This window comes from Equus przewalskii, chromosome X, assembly GCF_037783145.1.
Source record: "Equus przewalskii isolate Varuska chromosome X, EquPr2, whole genome shotgun sequence".
NCBI lineage: Eukaryota > Metazoa > Chordata > Mammalia > Perissodactyla > Equidae > Equus > Equus przewalskii.
In genome coordinates, this window is record NC_091863.1 from 81,910,370 (window position 1) to 81,933,311 (window position 22,942).

At 43.2% G+C, this 22,942-nt stretch overlaps 1 protein-coding gene across 8 annotated transcripts; it reads right to left on the bottom strand.

The window, feature by feature from the left end:
• Nucleotides 1–5,509: 5,509 nt before the first annotated feature.
• ARMCX2 (armadillo repeat containing X-linked 2) lies at nt 5,510–10,034 on the bottom strand. 8 transcript variants are annotated; one of them, XM_070605022.1, is made up of 6 exons: nt 9,893–9,998; nt 9,568–9,639; nt 9,224–9,295; nt 8,611–8,718; nt 8,215–8,287; nt 5,510–7,849 (listed from the first exon to the last, which is right to left on the bottom strand). In XM_070605022.1, the coding sequence occupies exon 6, from the start codon at nt 7,718–7,720 to the stop codon at nt 5,924–5,926; it is 1,797 nt and encodes a 598-aa protein (XP_070461123.1). In that variant the 5' UTR covers nt 7,721–7,849; nt 8,215–8,287; nt 8,611–8,718; nt 9,224–9,295; nt 9,568–9,639; nt 9,893–9,998; the 3' UTR covers nt 5,510–5,923. The 8 variants fall into 8 exon arrangements, with proteins under 8 accessions (XP_070461123.1, XP_070461120.1, XP_070461119.1 ...); XM_070605019.1 differs by having other exon boundaries at nt 8,211–8,287; XM_070605018.1 differs by lacking the exon at nt 9,224–9,295 and having other exon boundaries at nt 8,211–8,287; nt 9,893–10,034.
• Between the last annotated feature and the right edge of the window lie 12,908 nt (nt 10,035–22,942).

Here is a 22,942-nt window from a genome sequence, read left to right on the forward strand (position 1 = left end):
GTACACAGAGGTCTTCTGCATCCTTCACAGTTTACCCCAAAGGTTACATCTTACCTAATGATAGTATGATATCAAAATCAGGAAATTGATGTTGGTACAATGTGCGTGGATAGTTCTATGCCATTTTATCACACCATTGCAATCAAGATGTGGAACAATTCCATCACTGCAAAGATCTCCTGTGTGCTACCTCTTTATAGTCACACACGCCCTCCACTTCACCATCCCTGACTCCTGACAGCCACTAATCTTTTCTCCATTTCTATAATTTTTTCATTTCAAGATTTTATAAGTAGGATCATACAGTATGTGACCTTTTTTTTTTTAAAGATTGGCACCTGAGCTAACATCTGCTGCCAATCTTTTTTTTTCTTTCCTCCCCAAAAGCCCCCAGTACATAGTTGTATATTCCAGTTGTAGGTCCTTCTGGTTCTGCTATGTGGGATGCTACCTCAGCATGGCTTGATGAGCAGTACTAGGTCCACACCCAGGATCTGAACCGTGTAAACCCTGGGCCAGTAAAGCGGAGCATGTGAACTTAACGACACAGCCACGGGACCAGCGCAGTATGTGACCTTTTGAGATTGACTTTTTTTCACTCAGTACAATGCTCTTGAGATCCATTCAAGTTGTTGTGTGTATCAATGGTTCATTCCTTTTTATTGTCAAATAGTATTCCATGGTATGGTTGTACCACTGTTTAACATTCACCTGTACTTTTTGTCTTTAATAACGCTTTGTGTCTTAAAATTTATTTTGTGTCATATTAATTTGTCTATGCCAACTTCCTTTTGGTTAGTGCTTGCATGATATATTTTTCTATCCTTTCACTTTCAAAGTTTCTACATGCTTATCTTTTAGCATGGAGCTGGATTTTTAAAATCTGACAGTATCTTTTAATTAGTAAGTTTAGTCCATTTTCACTTACTGTGATTGTTAATACATGTGAGCTATGTGCTTCCTATTTGTCTTACTTTTTTGAGGCTCCACTTTTCTCATTTCTCACCTTTTTATGGCTTAATATTTTTCTTAGTGCGTTTTTTCCCTTTAATGCATCAGACGTTATATACTCTCTAGTATCTTAATGGCCACTCTTGAAATTTTACTATTTATATGTAACTTAAGTCTAGAGCTAATCAATATATTAATAATAGGTGAGAGCCCCAATTGCAATTAATTTGAACTGATATAAACTTATGTTCTTAGTCAAGCACACTCAAAATCTATGTCTCCTCTTTTTTTTTGTTCTGATATTGCAATATCACCCTCATACCTAAAGTGTTTTCATATTTCAAAGTATGAGTCTCAGTGAGGGCATATGAGGCAAATTGCTCTTTCTTTTCCTTATAAGCAGGGCACAGTGGGAACTCTTTTCTAAAGACCAAGAAAAGCTCAGGATTTCCTAGATCACCTATTTAGGTTACCATTGTCCCAAGTTTCACTAAGGAAATCTAGTAAAGTGGTGCATTCAACTCATATTACAATAAACAATAGAGAAGTCCAATTTCCAAACTCATTTTTCGAGTTGTCTCGGTCTGACAGCCTTAAGTGGAGAGAGATTCTTGCAGTAGGGTTCCCAATTGCTCTATTTTATCTTTTCCATTGAATCAGGTATTCCATAATTTAGTCTATTCATTGTTTTCACTGGAAGTTGCTCAGTGTCCTTAGAAACAAATATCTGATCCTACCCAATTCCTCTTCTCCATCAAATTGTTCTATGGGAGCAACTACCTTGTTACCTAGAACCTATTGTCAGAGGGAAAGCACTCTCAGTTAATCATAGGCTGTTAGTTTTCAACCCCGGCTTTGCACTTTGCCCACCTCAGCTCAAATATTCCATGTTTTCTTGAGAGTCTATTGCTTTTTACCGTATTTCTGGTCTTAGTCTGTAGCCTTTTGCTTAAGCACAAAAATGGAATATAAGGAAAGGTATTGTGATATATCTTACAAGTAATGAAAAAGTGGAATACTTGGCCTGATAAAGGGTGGAAACAAGGGCAGCTCCAGGGACTTCAAGAGCAGGAGTTTGTATCACTTTATCCTTGTGCTCTACCACTAGAATGACAGCCTTGTATTCTCAGTCCTTGCGTTTATCAATTTTTTTTTTAAAAAGAACATAATCACTTCTTGATCCAATTGTTTACCCAGACCAATAAATTAAAGCAAGGAAGGCGGGACTATTCAATGCAAACATGGTTGTGAGAACTGTCCCACTTCACCCAAGCCCTGGACACACAATGTAAAAGGTAAAAACTATAGTACAGAATGTCTAAGGAATGTTTCAACAGTTACGTTTCGGGAATAATAGAACACTATATAGCTGGTGCTAAATTCCTGGTGTCTACTATTGTTTTACTAAGTTAGATCTTTCCAAAGAACTACCCTTTTAAATGTCAGCCATACCTGGACTATGCCATTGATCTTTCACATGTGATGTGATTTAAGACACAAAAACTTAGACTTCAGGAAATGAAATATTTGCCTATTGTGTGATTCCTAGCTCATTCATAAGGCCAGACTACATACCTCTGCAGGGGAATAAGTTTCATCTGAAGGAGATGAAAGTTTCCATTGCTAATCAAGGCAAAGGAAGCTGGTTGGATTACCCAAATAGCTGGGATCAAGGTGAGAGACACTGATGCATCCCTCTTCAGTATATGAGCACAGATATCACCTCTAACTCACCCAGAAAAAGACATTATAGTTCCAGGATTGACATCTTTTCAGATTCTCCTTATTAAGGGTTCAAAAAATCTTGGGTCTAGCCTCACCCAGGTTCACCTTGTTACCACCGCAGTGATTTCTTTATTAAATGGCCACGGCTTTGATGTCATATAGGTTACAATGCTCACTGTAAAACCGAGTAAGATTAACATTAGGCCCTAGAGGCCGCCATCATTTCTCTCCTAAAAGGAGATAAAGGAAAAAGGCTTTCGTCTTCATTATCACCGCTGATCAATTTAGGAAAATCCTTAAGTATTGCAAGCTGTCAAGCCTATATTTGTGGATGCAAGTTTTCCAAAATTCTAATTTTGCTTGAAAACTCCAATTTTACTGTTGGCGGCAAATGCCACCAGTTGCCTTCCTTGAAGGCTCATCTCAATCATTTTCAAGAAAATGTCTGCCCAATACCATGTCTGAAAAGCCACAGTTTTTCTGCCAGCCATTCTTTCAAGCAAAAACGATGTTCCACGAAAAAGCAGCTAAATTAGGGCACAACTCAAATAATCATGCACGTATTTTTCTTGGAGACAACCACTGTGTTAAGCTGTGCAGCAGAAGTGCTCTGTGCACCCTTCTTATTTTATTACACAGAATAGTAAAAAGACAAGCACTTAATGGGGCTGGCCCCATGGCCGAGTGGTTAAGTGCGCATGCTCTACTTCAGCAGCCCAGGGTTTCACCCGTTTGGATCCTGGGCGCCGACATGACATGGCACCATTCGTCAGGCCATGCTGCGTTGCCATCCCACATAGCACAACCAGAAGGACCTACAACTAGGATATACAACTATGTACTGGGGGGCTTTGGGGAGAAAAAAAAAAAAGGAAGATTGGCAACAGATGTTAGCTCAGGGCCAATCTTAAAAAAAAGAAGACAAGACAAGCACTCAAGCATCGAGATTTAATAATATTAATAATTTTATGATAAATAAACACTCTATTAAGGACATTTTAAAATGAAACTGTATTTAAAAAGATTTTGAATGTGTGGTCGTAAGGAAATCAATCACTACTAGTACAGTTTGGGGACACTGCTTTGATCGATCTTAAGGCACCAGCAATTTTACCCACTACTCCTTTTGTACCATTAGTGCAAATGTCATCCTAATGAAAATAGCAAATACCATCTTAGTATTGTTTTGAAAATAATTTTGATCTTACAGTTTCAGGGACCTGCAGTGGTCTGTGGATTAGACGTTGAGAACCACTCATGTACAATATGATTCCAATTCTGTGTAAAAGTACAGAGAGATGGCTTAGTAAACATCTGAAAGAATTTTCATCAACTTGCAACTGCAGGAGCCTTTTTTGACTGATGCCACCAACTTTTACATATGGTGAATGTCTTTTCATGCCAATAATATAGAAGTACATCACAGTTTTTAATCGTTGGATTATATTTTACTGCATGGACATACCACCCATTGTTTAGCTAATTCCATAGTGGTAGGTATTTAAGTGGCTTCTAACTTTTCTCTTTTAGAAACAGTACTCAAATGAGCATCCTTGTATATTCCTCTGTGTACAATGATTTGATTCTTTCCTGAGGAAAAAAAATCCTACAAGTGGAATGCTTGGCTGAAAGGCGGGTACATCTTTAAAACCTCTTATGCAGATTGTCAAATTGCCTTCCAGATAAATTGTACCAGTATATAATATCAATGTGTCCCTTTTCTGTGTGCCTCCCTCCCAAGAGTCCCTATCTCTATCCCTGCCACAGCCTACCACACACTTTCACAAAAATGAGGATTTCGTGAGGGGTGTCAGGAAAGCAGGCTGGGTTTGGAGAATGTCTGGGATGTCTCCCATTTTCTTCTTCCATTGCTTCAGTGGGCCAGTGGGGAGAGGAAGGAAGATGCATCTGCTCTTAATTGAACTCAGAGGTTGGGGTAGGTTCCCATAAAGGCCTCACCACTGCCTCTCTTGGAAAAGAAGGCAGACCTAGACCGCTAACCATAGGGGGAAGAAAAACCCCACTCTTTGCACCAAGAGTCATTCTTTCTGTCACACTGCTTTTTCTCATCACTAGAAATGGTAACTCACTTTGGCATTACTTGGTTGCCAGAACTGCCCAAGAAAGAGGGCTTTCTCTGTTAGGACCTGCACCAGATTATATGGTTCTCCCTCTGTGGACCTACAGCCAAATCAGGTAGCAGATCTTGGTACTTTTTTTTTACGTGCCTTTTGTTACCATCATTCCATAACAGTTCCTATAGACACCACCCCATTTTGTTCTTCATCTCATGCTTGGTTTATCATCACTTCCTAACAAATATTCTTGTTTCCAGTCTCCATACCTAGCCCCATCCTAGCTCCAATCCATTTTGCACATTGCTATAAGATTATTTTTCCTTTTGTCAAAAATGTCCAATAACTCCCAGAATATGACAGTATATTATTTCAATATCTCAGCTTGGGGTTCAGCATCTTCCTCAAACTTTCTTCACCCTGCATTTCCATCTTTATCCCTCATCATTCCTTTTCCCGTAGCTTCCATTCCAGGCAAACTGGTTACCTTCCTATCACAGGAACAGATTTCCCACCTCTGTGCCTTTCTTCAAGCCGTGTCCCCCTCCTGGAATGCCTGTCTGTGTTTTCTCATGCCATCCTTCGGGGCCCAGCTTGTGTGCCCTTCTTCCTTGAAGCTTTCTAGCAACGTTTGCTTCATTTAACCAGACAGCATATATTTGACAATGAACAGATGTCCAGATGTTACTGTTAGTAATCCTTTTGTATTTATGTACCTTATCTCTCCAGTTAGATTTTAAATTAAAGCACGAGAACAATTTTTTGTCACTTGAAACATACAACTTTATTGATGATACACAAATGAAGTCTTTGGTGGATAAATTCAAGTCAAAACAAATGATAGAAGTGTAGGCTACTCATGATGGACAGGTTCACTGTCAATTCACATAGAGGAACCAGTAAAAATATTTCCATTCAAGCAGCACGATTAAAATCACAAATGTGTTTTCAGTAAAAGAGGACTATTTATTTGGTATCCATAAAATGGTTCAGCTTAAAGCTGGAGACTGTCACAGATAACATCACTCTGGATGATGCATTATTCAAAACTGGCAGCTGAAAGGATCCCTTTACTATTTAAGCAAGTGGAAAAGCAGTAACTTTCAATTTTCATTGCTTCCAGACTGCAAAACCAAGAAATTTCTTCAAGTCTTTTAAGAGCACATAGCCAATCAGAATTTGTCCACTAGTTTTATAACTTTCACTTTCACCAAGAGGTCGTGGTGATCTGCTAAGGCTCGAATTTTCTTAACACACACTCCAGATGTAGTGCATAAGTAAAAAAGGGAACCTTTATTGAATTCTCTGTAGTTGAATACTTCTGCTCTGAGATTGTCGTAGATGATCTCAAATAGAGTAAGGGCATTAATAAGAATTTCTGATTCCACATAAGAATTGTAGAGGGAACTAAATGATGACGGCACTTGGGTACTGAGCAGTTTTTTTAACATATCTGGATTTTCAGCAAAATTCGAAAGTATTTTCAAAATCTCAACCTTGATTTTTCCACCTCCCTGAGATAACAAACGAAAAAAGTTTGCAATGGAATTGACAAGTAGGTGCTGGTAGTCATTAGTAATAGTCATGTTGGTTAAAAATTTTAGTCCAACTACCTGTACTGCTGAGTTCAGATTAGAGGCCATGATATCATCCATCACTTTATTCATGTATACCTGAAGCCGGCCCTGATTTTCGTAATTCTCACTCAGGTTATTCATGGCCATTAAGGCTTTTTCCTTAATGTGGGGATCACTTTTGTTGATCATGTTTGCAATAATTGGGAGGCCTCCCAATTTGCGAATTGTGTCTTGGTTGCACGAGTAATTGGCATTGTTGCTCAAAGTGAGCAAAGCTACCTGTTGGATGAAAGGATCATCCGATTTCTGAAGCAAAGCAAGGACTTTCCTGAGATCTCGGACACCCAGAATCTCATCAATTTCATAAGGAAAGGGGCGCTTCTGCACAGCAACGGGTCTCCTCCCTCGCCCTCTCTGCTGGGTCTCAGGCTCAGAGTCTGACTCAGACTCTGTGTCAGTCCACCCGGACTCCCCTTCCTCAGAATCGGGGACCTCTGCCAGGAAAGCTTGTCCCCCATTAGCAGAGGCTGCAGCAGCGGCTGCAGCCCCATCCCCAGGTCGGAAGCCCAGGCCCAATTCGTCTACTTCAACCTTGTTTTTCTTGCCTTTGCCCTTGCCTCCAGTCCGGGACCTAGTTCCACCCTTTGCTCCACCTTTGGGTACAGCTCCAGTCGCTGACCCGGCCTTAGGTATAGCTCCAGTATGAGCCCCAGGGGTTGCTTTCTTGGCCGCTGCCACTGTTCTAGGGGACCCTGAAGTCCCAGGAGCCTCTGCAGCCCCAGTAGGTGCTGCTGCCCCAGAGGGCGCTGCCAGTACGGGAGCCTCTGCTGCCTCAGTAGGCACTGGTGCCCCAGGAAGCACTGCTGGCACCCCGGAAGCCTCTGCTGTGCCAGGGACTTCTGCCAATTTGGGAGCCCCTGCCATTGTGGGGGTCTCTACAGCTGTGGGAGCTTCTGCCTCCCTGGGAGGTGGTGCCATTGCAGAAGCCGCTGTGGCCCCGACTACTGATTCAGTCTTAGACCCAACCCCGGCCCCTTCTGCCCGCTGGGCCTGACTTCCTCCCCCACTCTGAGCCCCAGCACTGGATGCAGCCTGGGCGACTGCCTCACTTCCAGCCACGTTCAGAGCAGTGGCTTCATCTTGGGCCCTGTTCTTTGCCTTAGTGCGGACTGGGGTTGGAGGACCAAATCCTGGCCCAAGGTCAATTGTGAATCCAGCCCTTAGTCCAGCTCTAGCCCTGGCTCCAGTCCCGGCCACAGCCCGGGTCTTGGGCTTGGCCAGTCTCTTTTTCGTCTGGTTTCTTCCCCTGGTGTATTTGTAGACACAGTACCAGGCACTAGCTCCAATCACTATCCCGGCGGCTACGCAGCCAGCATCCCGAACGCGGCTCATGTTGCAGCTGTAGTAATTCTCTGACCCAGGTCGTGGAGTTGGCTTGCCCAAGAGGGATGCGTGCACGTCTGGGTGAGGTGCTTCAGTTCAGGCTCGAAAGTTCCGCCGAGGCTGCAAACTGAGCAGGACCTGGGTTAAAGGATAGAAATGAGGCTTAGAGCTCTGGCTCTCTTCATGCCTACTCAGGCCTACTTAGAGGAGAGTCTGAGGACATAATGCTTGGCGGGTGGGCTAGTATACAGATACAGGAGTCAAGGCCTGTGTTTGCTGATTCAGGACCTGGGTTATCCAATGTTTTCTACATCTTCAGCCTTAGCCCACCCTGCTCAATGACAACACATATCACTTCCCAGCACCTAAGTGGGGGATGAGAGGCAGTATGGATGTCAAGAAAGCTGGTGGAGAGCATGAAAGACAGTAGAGATCCCAGATTCTGCTCTGATACCCCTACCCCCACTTCAAGGTCTCCAGATGGTGCTCATGCACCTACCAACCCACTGGCAGCAGAAGCAGTTTGCTCTTTTCCACCAGGCCTGTAGTCGTACACGGCCCAAAAGGCAGACAGACCTGCGGAGAGACCCCAGACAGGGCGTTTTTGGGTTTTTGGGCCTTTGGTAAATGGATTCCACTTCCTTTCCTGATTTGAATCCCTGGAGGCGAAGTTTGCCCCTCTCAGGGCTCCTCTTTCCCTATCTCTTCCTCTTCAAACCATTAATTAAGAAGGCGGATACCACACCCCTTTTCTTGCACCAAAAAGGACTGGCCAGGGGCACAGGTGTCTTGTAAAGAGGGAGATGATGAGGAAGAGGAGCCCCTCGTGTCAGACTCTGCTCTGGTTTCTGCCACACCCACACCAGGGGTTCCCAGACAGTTCCTCCGCACCCACTGACCTCCAAGGATTCAGGGATTTCTCTCCTTCCTTCAGTTCAGTTAGGGCTCCATCCTAAGGACAGACTGAAGGGCAGGAATATAGACAGCAGACGTTGGAGACTGAGAGCCTGGTGGATGGAACAGACCGAGGACAAAAGTCCCAATAATTGCCTTTTAGCATTCACATACCAGAATGACAAATGGTTCCACCTCTCAATTCCAACTCCTCACCCCCGCCTCCACCCCCAATCCCCACCTCCTGCGCAGACTCCCCTGGCACTCAACCCCTCCTTCCCTTTGCCCCGCCCCCCCGTCCGCCATTTCTCCCAGACAAGCAGCCACACCCCTTCTCCTGCACTGAAGGGGGAGGGGGCGGGGCGAGGGTGCGGCGAACGCTGGATGGGACGCGGGACGAGGGATTATCGTGAACAATCTAGTGTCCCTCTCTTATGACCACCCGCCCTTCAGCCCAAGCCCCAGCGCCTAGGGCTAGCCTTAGCCTGCAGAATAGGGGCCCCAATATCTGTCCTTTCGGTTTGAGGGTCGTGATTTTCCACTGTTTCTCCGCTCTGGGCTCCGCCTCCTACCCCCCACCCAAATCTCCCGTTAACCGCCATTTCTCCAGCAGCGTACCCGAACTCCTTTCCCAGGACGGAAAAAACGGGGGTGAAGGGTTGTGTGGGTCGGAGGTGTCTGGAAAGCAGCCTGGGAGTTAGCACGGCAGTTTAATACCAGATTGTCTCAGGGACCCCCCCGCCTGTGAAACCCAAACAGCGCCAAACCCGCCATCTCCCCTACAGTGGCTGGCACACCCATTTCCCAGCGCCCCCAAAGGACAGGGGTTGGCCGGGGGGAAGGGAGGCTGCGGGGGCGGTGGCTGGGGAAGGTATCTGCAAAGTGAGGGTGGGAGTGAACAAGCCAGATTGTTTCCAAATTGCGTGCCCCTCCGGTCCCCCTTTCCCAACCTCCCCACTGGCCTTATGTGCGCTGCCACGTTTATTTCTCTTCCCTCCTCTTCTCAAAACAGGACGGGATGTGGGGTGCGGGGCCTGAGTGTCAAAAACAAAAACAGAAAACACTGGCTGGGAGAGGAAGTAAGCGGATTCTCCGCAAGTACATCAGAGTCGTTACGTTCCCCCCTCCCCTTCTCCCCGCCGCCCACCAAAATGAGCTGCGACTGAGCGCGGGGGTCTGGAAAGCCGGCCAGGAGCGGGCGAGGTGGAGGCGCCCGTGGCCTCAGACTCCCGCATCTCTGGGCTACCCCTTTCAGAGGTGCCAGGCCATGCCCACCCTCACACCCACCTGCCCGATCTGGGGGAATTTTCTCCTCCTCCTCCTCGCCTGGGTTAAACGCACGGCAGTGCGCAGCGCAATAGAGTTGGTACCCAGAGGAGGACGGAGGACGGCGGTCAGGGCTTTAAGTACCTTTGCCCACGTCAGCTCCTGGTCACGTGAGGACCGCATCGCCAGTAAGCTTGGGTCCCCAATTTCCACTCCCTCCAAGAACAGAGCCCTCTCCTTTACCCCTGCTCCCACCTTACCCCACCACATCAGGTCCTGTCACTCATTTTTTTTGTCTTTGAAGTCCCAGAGGCCACAAGTAGCCCCTCCAGTCTCTCATGCACTAGTGCCCACCATTTCCCTTGCAGTTGGGCCCCTGCTCCAGTAGGTAAGGGGCAGAGTGTGAAAAAGGAGACAAGGAGTGGGAGTGGGGTCTGTACTGCTGTAACACTCCTCTGTTTTGTTTTTAAAGCTATCACCACCCTTTATCGTAAGAGTGAGAAAATGCAGCAAAACAAGAGTTCAGTGTGGGACACAGCAACCAAAAAAGTAGGCATGTTTTATAAGAAAGATTTCCCACTAGTATTGGAAGGCACCATTAATTTTGGTTAATTTTTACCACATAGACAATGAATTCTGTTGGCCATATAGGAATAGTTTTCAAAACATGCTAAGGTACTTGAACATCCAAAAATGGATTTTTTCTCAACAAGGTAAGCATGTTTCCATATGATCTGTAAATTGATCCACGGAGAGATACTCAGTTGTCCGATCTTATTTATTTTGGACAAGTAATTTCCTACTTTTTCTCCTTCTGGGACAGCTTTTAAGTTGGATAAATAAATGATCCTGTCTTGTTCTGTTAGAGAAATACATTTATTTAATGTTGCTAAACCATTGCTGACTGCTGCGGGAACCTTCTGTAATTTGATGGCTGTAACCATGGCAGTTTTGAACACCTGTCCCTGGATTAGGTTCCAGTTTCTTGATTCAGCTCTGGGCAAAAGGAAGAGCTGTCAGGCCAAGGAAATGACCGACAGGAGGGATGCGGAGATGGTCCAATGCTCCCCGCCCTGTGTCAAGAGGGGAGGGAGGAAGGTGCTGTCCCTCTACCCCCCTCCCTCTCCCGTATCCCAGAACCTCTCATCGCCTGCAGTCAGGCACCTGACTCTGTTGCTCACTCCAAAAGTAGACATGGACAGGTGACCAGGGTGGGAAATGTCGCCTTTACTCAGGTGACCAACCTGGGTAAATGCCTTTGGCTTCTTTCCGCCCTCCCTCCCCCACATTCCCACAGAGGGAACTCAGGGGTGCACAGAGGGATTGCTGCTCCCACATAACCCTGCAGCTGCGGGTTTCCAGGAAGCCTGGAGAAGTGATTGCTGGGGGAAGCACCCAGGTCAGCCCGCTCTGCCCTCATTCATGGTGCCCGAGTTAAGGTTGCTCCTAACACTGCTGCTACTACCACCTGGCCTGAGAGGTGCGGCCTGCTGAGCCTCTCAGCTCTGGCTTCCTTACCCAGGGCACTCAGAGAGAACCTAGCCTTGCTGCAGGGCCACTACCTGCAGCCCACGCCCGCCTCGGTGCCCGCTCAAATGTATGCTCTGACCCACTGGACTCTCCCCACTGACCATAATGATTAACCTGGAGTAGGCGTGCTTAACTGGCCACCTCTGTGGTCTACTTGAAATTGTACACAATGTTTTGTTTGTGAATGTATGTGTGGCTAAGTGCATGTTTTTCGAGAATAGAGGTTATTGACCTCCCTAGTTTTTCAAGGGGTCTGCGTTCCCTCTCCTAGATATTAATAACCAATACAATGGCTTAGGGACTCTGTGTTATCTGTAACAGTCCAGATTAAGAATCTCTTGGGGTTTTTTTTTCCTGGTAATAAAAGTAATATATATTAGTGGGTAAAAATTATTCAAAACAATAAAGAAATATATAAAGTATACAGGGAAAGAGCTCTGTGATATTTTTTCCATTCCCAACCATTGCTAACAATCTCCAGTTTTCTTTTTATTCACATATTAGTAAGTGTATTTGTGCTTATTTATCAAGATCCAAATTGAGCAACAATAAACAAATAGTAAGCATTTGGAATTAGAATTGTAATTGCAATAAATCTGCAGATTAATTTGAGGAGCGTTAACATCTTAAAACTGAGACTTCTGCTCCAGGAGTATGGTATGTCTCCATTTTGCTGAGATTTATTTTTATGTTTGTTAATCAAATTTCCATAAGTTTCTTTAGCTAAGTAATTTCTATTACTTGTTAGGTTTTTCCTAGGTATTTAGTAGTCTTTGTTGCTGAAATGCTATTCCTTTGTCCATCTACAGTTTCTGGTAGGTAATTTTCTGCTTTAGGAAAATGTTCTGCTATTATATATTTATTTCATATATGCCAATTTTTGTGATCTGTCTTATGAATTCCAGTAGTTTTCAGGTGATACCTTTGGTTTTTCCAGGTATGTATACATAATCATCTGCAAATGAAGATTTTTTCATTTCTTCCTTTCCAATATTTCTACCTTTTTTTCCTTTCCTTTTCTGCATGCGTTACATTAGCCAGAACCTCCAGAACTGTGGTGAGTAATGGTGGTACTTGAGAACCACCCGATCCTATTCTTGAAGGAAATGAGAATGCCGCCTTTGTTTCATCATTTAGCGTAACTTTTGCTCTTTCTGATAGATTCTCTCCTTTCTTCAAGGTTACTTTCACTTATGTTTACCAGTACCAGAAAAAAGTAGTACAAAGAAATAATGTCAGTGAGTGAAGGCAAGTCATAAGTTCTGTGGTCTTGGTAACCCACAAGGAGTGAGGAATCTGCCAGTCAGAAGAGCCTCTGGTATATGTTCTTCATCAGGTTAAGGATATTTTCTTTTATATCTAATTTAACCTAACCAAGAATGATTCATTAAATTATGTATAATTCTTTACTTCATAAACGAAGTTTCCTTCTCTTGCTATTTAACTAATAGTTTTTTAAAATTTAGGAATGGGTAAGTGTATCAAATGCTTTGATTGTAAGGTTTCCTTTCTCCTTCATTTTCCTGCTGTAACGAATGATGTAGATAGACCAGTCTCCCTGTCACTGTAGTCTCCCTATAGTCTATTCTCAACACATCCCCTTTGTTCAAACTCCCCACCCACTTCACATGATGTTTAGAGTAAATGCAAATGTCCTTGGGACAACTGACCAGGTCTTATTCTATTCAACCTTTTTACCTCTCTGCCTCTTCTTCTACTGCTCTCCCTTTGGCTCAGCCATCCTGGCCTCCTTGATGTTCCTGAATCATACTGGCTTGTTGCCTTCACAGAGCCTTTGCACTTGCTTGTCCTCCTGCCTGTGAGATTCTTCCCCCAGATATCACCATACTTAGATCCCTCACTGACTTCATCTCTTTACTCAAAGGTCACCTTTCTAGTGATTCCTTCCCTGGCCACCCTATTTAAGAGTTCAACCCATCTCAACTCTTCATTTCTTCTTTTCCTGCTTTTAATATTTTTTTTAGTATGGATCACTAGCAATATACTATACATTTTGTTTATTTATCTTGCTTATTGTTTCTCTCACTACAATGTAAGGGCCATGAGATTAGAGATTTAGGTCTGTTTTATTCACTGCTGTAACCACAGCATTGAGAACAAGGCATCACATGTGGTAGGTGCTCAGTAAATGTGTTGAATAAGTGAGTAAATGAATGGCTTTCAAACACTGAATCACTCTCTTGCATTCCAGAAACAAAGCCTAGTTGGTTATGCCACATTAGCAGATTTGTAAACTCTCAAATGAGTTTTTACCTAAATCAGGGTCTTGTCATGTGACAAGATGTAGAAGACATTACAATTTCTTTGAGTGGCATGTGTAAAACTCATTATGTACTGAGAATGATTGTTTATGATACATACTTTTTTTTTTTAAAAAAAGTGAATCTTTTTTCTTAAATAAAAAATAGTTCTATCATATTTTCCAATAATAAAAATAATACATATTTGTGTTTTAAAAAAAAAGGAACAGAATAGTGCTAACAAGAAAGTCACAAAATCCATTCCTTCTTTCTGTTTCCTTTCCTGACACCCTTCCCCCATCCCTATCTCCAGGTATTTTCAGGGCTGGGGAAGTGAACATTAGTGATTCTGAAGATAAAAGCTGGAGGGAACACAGAAAAGGATGGGACAATTCCCCCAGAAGCAGTAGAATTGTCCAGTAGCCCAGGAGAAGATGCTGCCCCTTCCAGTAATAAAAGAATGACATGTTTGTTGGGTGTGCAAAGACTAAAAAGAGTAACCGTGTCCTGTCGGGGGTGGCGGGGGGGGGGGAGGGTGGGCCACTCTCTGCTTTGCTACTATTAGGAGGGGAAATTTGGGACCCGAACTCACCAGTGATGTTACCTCATGAGACCAGGAGCCTATATGCTGAAGTCTTGGTCTAGATAGTGGTTCCTGGTTAGGTAACCAGCTCCGTGTTTCCTTGGAGGTGGCATGACTGTGGGCAAGGAAGAAGGAGGAGGATGAGGAGGAAACCCATCCTGGTTCCTTTAGGTCTGCATAAGGCTGGGTGGTGATTGGAGACTCCTGGAGTGAGGGTGGAGAGTAGCAGCACAATTTTCCAGTTTGGAGGCACTTCTCTGTTTCCCCATGGAAACACCTGAATCCAGCCTCTTTTTCATTTGGTGTTTTGTTAAAGGCAGAGCAGTGCCAGCAGCAGAGATGGTTGGCATCATTGACTTAAGAAGGCAGAGAGGAGGAAGCAGTTATTGGAGAGCAGGGCAATGGGATGGGGGACTGTGATTTGAGAGACCGGCCTGACAACCTGAACCGGGAACAGGGAAAGGTTGGGGTTTGGACCCACATTCCGGTGTTAGTGCATCCACCAGAGCGCTAAGAACCCATTGTTTCCTGTTTATTTCTGTCTGGTTCTGGCTTTGGTCTGTCCATGTCTGCCCATCTGTACATCGGTGGTGGTTGTCAATGCAAAAGAAGGAGAAGCCCAAAGCCTCACTTCCTCCCCCCCTCCCCAAGAAACCCCTGTCCCCTAGATCCAGCTTGACTGCAATTTCAGACTCCTGCCTCAGACAAGCTCTCACTAGGCTGAGAGAGACCCCTGAGAGTCTCGCAACAGCTGCTGCGTAGGCCATGCTCAGGATCTGGGCTTGACGGCAGCCAGCTTGGTGATTGGTGCTGGTGCCTGGTACTACATATACCAACTCACCTGGGCTTGAGAGCAGAACAAGAAGAGACCAGCTGATTTGAAAGACATTAATCCTAACTATGAAAAGTTTAGAAAATACAGAAAACTATAAGGAAGAAAATAAAAATAAGCCACCAATAATTACCATTCCTTGTCTTTCTGTGTAAGAATGTGGATGTGCATGTTTAACATTATTGCAATTACACTGTGTATGTTATCCTGGAATTTTTTTTCAGGTTACATTGCAGGGTATGCCTTTTATTAGCGAATGAAAATGCTTCATAACTATTCTTTTAATAGATTATTTCATAATAAAATATAAAAATCAAAATCTTCCCCTTTTCCTGGCCTTTCATGTAGCAGGTATGAAACTTAGTTCTCAGACTCAGGTGTCAAAGAAATATTAGATGATTTTATTTTCTAAAAAATTATGTATACTTACAAGGGGATGTCTTTCTGCACTAGTCATGGCTGTGATATCCATCATCCAAGTTTCCAGGTGGGCCAGTTGGGCAGCTTCTGTGCCATGCTTGGCATAGAGGGCACAGGAATTTGGTGAGGCTGGAGCCCAGAATAGGTTCCAGCCTCCAAGGTGCATCATATGGCCATCAGCCATACTCTTTTCTGTGGGCTGTTAGAGAACAGGCCACAGGTCCTATCTGCTCAAGGGACTGAGAAACCTCTCTCTTTTCCCCTCCAGTGGGAGGGGGGATTTTCTCTTTCGTGTGAGAGAAATCCCTTACTTCCCAAACTCCATTATTCACAATGGATTTGGGGTTTGGGGCAAACAAAATCTGAAAAGTCCTGCCACAAACTGACTCTGAGGCCAGGAAGTACAGAGTTGGCTTGATTGAGAAAGGGAAAGTGGAGAACATGGACAGACATAGAAATGAAACATAAATTAACACCCTTGTGTCCTAAGTGGGGTTCCCTAGACGAACGGCCTGAGGTGGGGATTCCTGTGAAAGTGGTTTACTGAGGGAGTGTTCTCAGATGAAACCTGTGTGGAGGTGAGGGGAGCAGCATAGGACAGGGGAGGAAATTAGGCACAGATGTAATTCAGCTGAAGTGTAGCCTCAGCCTGAGCCCAGGGCAGCTAGCTCTGGGACGTGAAGGGCACCAGAGAATTGATCCACCTTGAGACAAAGGAGCCAGGCTTTCATATTCACTGACTGCAAGCTTGGGTGATGCATGTGTGAAGTGGCATGAGGGGAGAGGGGTTTTAGCTTTCAGCTATCCTCTGACAAGGGTGCAGCTATGAATCTTTGGCAGCCAACGCTCATAGCAGCTGGGGGATGGATGTATTGGCCCAGTAAATGGAATCTGGAGAGAGCATCAATAGTGACTACTACCTCTACTATAACTAGCCAATCTGCATTCTTACAATGAAAATGTGCCTCCTATCCATATGCTCCTCCCACCAGGAGGCCCTAACTTAAGCTTTACTAGCTATCCTGCAGTCTATCAGGAAATGCCTAGCTTTTCCATAAACAAATCTAAAAGAGGAGCATGCTTGTGCTTCTCTAATTTGCTAGTGGTTGTCTCAGAAACACTCTTCCTCAGAGGCTAGTTTTCTCCCTCTAACCTGGCTAAGAATCCGGTCTCCTTCAGTGTAGGAATTGTGGAAGGGGACTGTGTGGCAGAGCAGAGCACCTCGTAAAAATGTGCTCTGCCTGTAATGAGATTAGAAGCTAGAACAAAGGTTGAGGGACATTTAGATATAGGATGTGTGGCTCTGGGCCATTTTAGAACAGACTTTAGCAGGTGTTAAATTGACTGCCATACAACTCTCTTCTGAATTTTTTGAAACTAGTAGAGAAGTTGCTACAGGCAGGGCAGGTATTGTTCACCTAGACAATCAAAGGTGACTCAAGCACTATCACCTACTCTGACGAATGGGCTTCTCATTAATCTAATACCCACTGGTGGCTCTGGGCTCTTGGGGATAGAAGGTGCCTTGGAGGAATTTAAACTTTGAGCCCCCATCTTGCTACAATGGAAGAAAAATCAGCCTCATTTATTTTTGTGGCTCCCTTACACCTCAAGTGCTGTCAAATTCAGGAGCTAGAGCATCACAAAGGCAGGCACATCGACATGGTCTGCTGAGACACACATTGTTCGAAATTGCAAACTCATTTCAGGCTTGATGGCTCTGGTGCTTCTGCTGTATGCTAGAGGAATGGAAGTCTTTATCAAAGCTGGAGTTGCTGACCATCTCATGGCTGTGCTATCTGAGGCTTGCCACATCTTTGAGACACTATTGGAGGAGGGCACAAGTATCTCCTTGTTCAGGAGCCCCTCATTTTTTCATCTTCAATAATTCTTTCCCAGGACAGAGGAAGTTTTTTTGACTGAGGAAAAATTCCTGTCTCTTTAAATCACAAGTTATCTTGCTCAACTTGACAGATGAGATCAGGAGAAGGTTAAGTAAATTAACCAAGACCCTATAAATAGTGATGGGTCATTCATTGGATAAGTCCTTTCTCATTTCAAAAAACATATATCCAGTTAAAATAATTAAATACTGAGAAATTGCGCTATAATTCAATTTACTTCTCACTCCTCTCCCCAACCAGTTTCATTTATAATTAAAACTTTTACCTTTTAATGTTGTGAGATAATTAAATATTACAGCACATTATAGAATATTATGTAAGAGTCTATAAAAAATGTCTAAATAACAAGGATTCCCAAGTCCCAGCTAATGGCCTATTTTTATTCAGTGCAAGCATTTCTCTCACAACCACATTTTCATAATTCAAATTGGATATAAGGTGACTGATCAACTGGGAAACCTAATTTGCATTAGGTAAAGAGTATTGGTATTGATGCCATCAAAATTGGGAGCGACTGTCACCTGTAGTTTTTTTTAAGCTTAACACACCAACTTGGTTGGGATGCCTTTAAGCTTTGTTTATCCTAACAGTGATAAAAGTGATAAAAATTGATAAGAATGTGTAAGAAGCTTTATGTTAACGATAGAGCTTTTGTTGGTAAGGAGAAGAAAAGCCATTACTCCCGAGCAAATGTTCCATGTAATCAAACCCTGAATTTGCTCATTGAGGTCTATGTTTTATAGCTGTATACTTATAGCTCTAGTAAAAACTTTATTATTGAAATTCTTGCAGCAAATATAACTTTGCTATTGCAAGTCTCAACTTTTCTAGACATTAATTCTATTTTCCCCATTGAAACAAATGTTTTTAGAAGGGGATTTTGAAAAATGCGTGTTTCTTTGAAATGCAAATAATGCTTTATAGGAGAGCAGGGTGTACTTGTGAGTCATGTGAAACATTCGGTAACCATGACAATCCTGACTACTAAGTGGAGAAGTGCCTTTCTCTTATCTGGATCTAGGCCCCCCCCCCCCCCGCCCCCAGGGATCTGGAATCCAAAAAAAATGTGTTTCACCTATTTTAGTATTATTTTAAAGGGTAAATCTGGAACTGGTTTACTGGTTGACCCTATAATCAAAATCTCATCAATAAGGACTCTGGGACTCCAAACAAATCTGCTGGAATGTGAGAACTTCCCATGTCATGTTGTAGTAGATCAGATGGTATCTTGGGGAAGGGAACTCTTACCTTGGGCTATCAGAATCAACAGCCAGAACTGCTCCATCAGGCCTCAAACTAGCCCTGTGGCTTCCTCCTGGTCTAGAAAGTACAAAGTTTATTATAGGTCATGAATACGTTATGCTTCTGACACTCTTTCTTCCTACTGATGCCTGGCATAAAAGCCCTGGGATGGCAGGCTCCAGATTGTCCTGGAACAGGAAGGATAAAGGTAGAAATGATAATAATAATAATGATAATAATAATGATAATAGCAATAAATGTGATGAAAGCTTTCTATGAGTTATCCATTTCAATTTTTATAAAATATCTTAGGGATAGGTATTTCTTTATAGATGAGGAAATAGAGTCTCAGAAAAGTTAAGCATCTTTGCTAGCATGCACACAGGTAGAAATTAGTTAAGTTAGAGTCTGAACTGTCTCCCAAACCCGTGCTCTTCACCACCAGATTATGCTGCATCTTAATGTACATGTCTGAGAAGTCCCCACCTGCAGGCTCTGGCAGACAGAACTGCACAAACAGCCTGGAAGAGGGGAAAAACAGGAAAAGAAAACTGCCTTCCTCCAAAGAGGAAGAACACCGGGAGTCCTCAGAGGCCCAAAGAATAGAAGGAGCATAACAGGATGACACCTACCCACCCAGCCTGCCTCCCCTCCAGAAACACAGACACACAGCAAGTAGGAAACGGAAGGAGTAAGGAAAGAAAGCATATTGACTTGGGGATGTTACAAAAGTCCTCCTTCTTTCCCACACCATGTCATATACATTTGGCCCCTGTTGTCTGCGCCTCTGGTCTTCTCCTGTTTCCCATTTCCCTTCTCCATTTTCATGGTCTGCCTTCCTCTAGTCAGCCGATCCACCCTCGGGGTTCTGCAGGCTGATGACACCCACATTTTTATCACCCAGGGCAGACCTCGCACCCCAACTCCAGATCCACATGGTCAACTGGTCACTGAAGAGCTCCATTTGGACAACTCACAGGTTCCTAAAACTCAGCTTTTCTCCACCTGAGCTCCTCCCCTTCGTCCTCCAACTGTTCCTGCCCCCTCCTTCCTCCTCTTCCTCACTTTCAGCCAAGGGCACCAACAACCCAGCCTGCTGCCCAAGCCAGAGCCCCTCCTCTGCCTCACCCCCACATGCCATCCATCTCCCTCCGAAGTGTCTCTCATCAGCCCACACCTCCCGTTTGCCACTTCTGCCACCCTCGCCTGGCCAGCTCTCTTCTGCATGACTGCAGCAGCCTCCTACCTGGTCTACCTGCCTCTGCTGCAGGGTGCAGGTGGGAACGGCTCCAACGTACTCTGCAGCCAAAGAGATCTCCCTCAAATCTGAGTCCTTCACGTCTCACGGAAAACACCTCAATGGCTGGCTTCCCACTGCATTGGAACTTATTAGGGTCAAACAACCTTATGGGGCAGGCAAGGCCTTCCACAGCCCTGCCCCTGCCTACTCCCCCTTCTTCGCTTCTTTGGCCATAGTGAACTTTTGACCATTCTCTCAATGCATCCTGCTCTCTCTCACCCCCTAGCTTTGGCACGTGCTGCCCCTTCTGCCTGCAACACGCCCTTTCTTCCCCTTCATCTGGCTGGTCCCCACTCAACCTTGCCTGGCACGTTGGGTGTGTGCATGTTCTGCTGTCATACCTGGGTAGGCAGTCCTCTGATTGTGTCCTACAGTCTGCTCCTCACATCCATTGTGGCTGGCTTACACTTGCTTAGCTTTCAGAGGGAAACCTTATTTCCAAGCCCTTTGTTTGTGTGTGTGTTTACCTCACTGATGCTGCTATCTACCAAAATAATACCCCTTCTTTCACTTCCTAAAAAAAATTGGCTATGGGTGTATGATCTGTCTCATCAAACTGGGTGATAGAATGACTTCATAATTTATTGCCAGAAGTAGATTTTAGCTCATTTTCTCAGTCCGAGCATTCCTTTAATTTTCCAGTGTGCTTTCTCATCACTGGTCGTTATTGGTACCCAATGATGTGTTGTGATCTAGTAACTCATGCTTGTATCAGTGTTGTCAGCCTGGATGTCACTTTCTCCAACTAGTGTGACTTTTCTTCAAGATCCCATAGCTATTCTGTCTGAAATTTTTACCTGTAGAATCTTTGGCCATTTCATCTTTGAGTAGCTTTTTGTTTTATTTTTATGTCTGAACCTCCTTCCTTTTTGCTTTCCAACAGATACACAAGCAGGAGTGTCTCCTGTCTTAAATACCTTGCTAAGTAGGTTGCATTGTCTATGAATCTGCTTTTCTTTGTGTCAGGAATGACATTAGGCACAAATTAACCTTTGTATTTTATTTTTTACTCTTAGTTTTTAACATCCGTAAAGCAAGTTTGACACTATCTTACCCTAGCTACCAGTTAAATTATTCTTCTTATAAATTCTTTTCCCGTCAAGTCCTGGTTAATTCATTCTTTTTCTGAGATTATATCCTCATCTTTATTAGATGGTGCTAAATGGAATATTTTGGTTTCACAAGCTAGTAATACAATGTTCTCATTAGTAAAAGAACTGTCCCATTTCTGATTAAAGCATATTATTTCTTTAGTAATTGCTCACTTCAAATTTTTAATTTTTATTTTCCCTGTTTTCTAGATTTGACATTAATTTCTGTGTTGCCCTTTCCACATGAACTAATGCCTGTCTCTTGCTCCCAAGCAAGGATATATGTATGTACTTCCCTTATTTAGAACCACTGGTCTTCAAGAGGGGTGCATAGGCCCTAATAGGTGTATAAGACGTTTTTTGTTTTTTTATCTTGCCCTTTCAAATGATAAGGTTTTCTGTTTTATAATTTACATAATGTATTAGTACAATATTATATGTTTACTATTTATGAATAGATAAATATACATTCATTGATGTGCATGCTAATTATTTTGCCAATAGAAGCCCATACTAAAAAACTTTTGGAAACCACTGACTTAGAGTATTAACCAGCAGACGTGCATATTCTAAGATACAGCAATTTGCAGTGTTCTCAGATACTAAGGTCTAGAAGACATTGAAGTTTTTCTGAGTAAAATGTACAATGCATTCACCAAATGTTGCTTTTGTAAATTCTAGAGTTTCATAGCCCAAAGCAACCCATATCAAATCTTGCATGATGAACAGCATACATAATTAATTCAGCAGTGCATGATTAGTATCACAACCCTACATTATTAATTAAATTCATAATAAAACTGTTTCATTAACTCTACAGGCCTAATATTAAAACTTGCAATTAAAAAATTTCGTTGCCTGTAACAAACAATTATTCTAATTTACAGGATAATAAGACCCTAAGCATGTTAAAAAGTTCTTAATAATGAGTTTATTTTGAAAATCAAACTAGCAGAGGCTAGGTGTACTCAAGCTAATGATTATCAGACATACTCAAATGGTAGGCCTTATCCTTTTGGCCTCCAGCTGTAATAAGAGATTTGTTCTCAGGTGAATGAGCTTTTATTTATTCACCCTCCAAACAAATCTAGCCACTACTAGTACCACTGTTAGTTATTTAACTTAAGTTATATTAAATAAGATTGTATTTATCTAAATTTGAGTTCTAATTTCTCTAATTTCTAATTCACATGGTATATTTCCAATTACATCAACATTTCAAAACTATTAGATTGAGCCACCATTTATATAGGTTGAAATGCTAGCACCATATTTTTGAAAAAATAAATTTGATTCAATCAAAATATGCATCAATAACATTCATAGTTTTTCCTATTGGGAGAGCATAAGTAGTTCAAATCTTCCAATTACTATTTCTTGAATGAGAAATGTTTTGTTTCTTAGAAAGAGTGCCAAATGATGAAGAGGGTAATGATCCTTTGGAAAAAGTTCCAGTGGGGATAGCGAATGTGAAAAAACTTCATAGCCCTATTCGGTTTATCCTCCAAAGGTGGTTTGTGATGTATGTCGTCAAGAGCTGTCATGCAAAAGTATGGATCCTTGTCTATTAATCAATGTGGGTTAATTTTGGATCTTTTAAAAAAATAGTAAGCTTTATTGAAGCATAATTTATGTACAATGAAATTGACTATCTTTAAATGTATAATTTGACAAACTTTGACAAATATAGTCAGTCATGTAAAAACCACCACAAGTAAGATATAAAATATTTCCATAGGGGCCAGCTGGGTGGCGTAGCAGTTAAGTGCGCCCATTCTGCTTTGGCGGCCCAGGGTTCACCGGTTCGAATCCTGGGTGCGGACATGGCACCACTTGGCAAGCCACGCTGTGGCTAGCGTCCTGCATATAAAGTAGAGGAAGATGGGCACAGATGTTAGCTCAGGGCCA